The sequence below is a fragment of the Chaetura pelagica genome, unplaced genomic scaffold (genome assembly GCF_000747805.2).
Source record: "Chaetura pelagica isolate M959 unplaced genomic scaffold, ChaPel_1.0 scaffold36, whole genome shotgun sequence".
Lineage (NCBI taxonomy): Eukaryota > Metazoa > Chordata > Aves > Apodiformes > Apodidae > Chaetura > Chaetura pelagica.
The window spans coordinates 2897234-2898249 of NW_009953726.1; the positions used below are offsets into that span (position 1 = coordinate 2897234).

The window sequence follows — 1016 nt, forward strand, 5'->3', positions numbered from 1 at the left end:
AAAGCCGGCAAGGTCCCCCCGGCCGGGGCCGCGGCTGGAGCCCTGACCCCCGCGCCGCCGCCCCCTCCCGCCGCGGCCCCGTTCCCCATGGAGCACGCAGGCTCCGCCGGCGAGGAGGGAGCCGCGGACCAGGTACTGCTCCACACGGAACTCCTGGCCAGGAATCACCATGCTGCCTCCTCTCCCTCCTCCTCCTCCTCCTCCTCTTCTTCTTCTTCTTCCTCCTCCTCGCAGACCCCCCTGGCTTTCTCCCCGGACCACGTCGCCTGCGTGTGCGAGGCGCTGCAGCAAGGTGGGAACCTGGACCGCCTGGCCAGGTTCCTGTGGTCTTTGCCCCCGAGCGATCTGCTACGTGGCAACGAGAGCCTGATGAAAGCCCGGGCGCTGGTGGCTTTCCACCAGGGCATCTACGCCGAGCTCTACAGCATCCTGGAGAGCCACAACTTCGATTCCTCCAACCACCCGCTCCTGCAGGAGCTCTGGTACAAGGCTCGCTACACCGAGGCGGAGCGAGCCCGGGGCAGACCCCTGGGGGCGGTGGACAAGTACAGGTTGCGGAGGAAATACCCTCTGCCCAGGACGATCTGGGACGGCGAGGAGACCGTGTACTGCTTCAAGGAGAAGTCCCGCAACGCACTGAAGGAGCTCTACAAGCAGAACCGATACCCCTCGCCAGTGGCCAAGCGCAATCTGGCTAAGATCACCGGCCTGTCCCTCACCCAGGTCAGCAACTGGTTCAAGAACCGCAGGCAGCGGGACCGCAATCCTTCCGAGACCCAGTCCAAGAGGTGAGGACAAACTTTCCTCCCCGCCCCCTCTCCCGCCTGCCTGCCTTCCCTCTCCCGGCTCTTTCTTCCCTTGCAAACATGGCGCTTACCTTCCCTGCGCCTCGTCCTTCCCTCTTTTCCCCCCCTCCCCGTTCCCAACACACCCACCCGTCCCGGGCACGCAGGCATGCGAGCCGCGCCGGGGAAACTTCCCGGGCCGCGCCGCCCCTTCCCTTCCCTTCCCTTCTC

The 1016-nt window shown here is 66.1% G+C and overlaps 1 protein-coding gene across 1 annotated transcript in view; it reads left to right on the top strand.

The window, feature by feature from the left end:
- The window catches only part of SIX4 (SIX homeobox 4), a 37368-nt gene that overhangs the window by 30902 nt on the left and 5450 nt on the right, over nt 1-1016 (top strand). The window contains exon 2 of the mRNA XM_010000704.1: nt 5-788. Within this exon, the coding sequence (XP_009999006.1) occupies nt 5-788 (784 nt within the window). The remainder of the gene's footprint in view (nt 1-4; nt 789-1016) is intronic.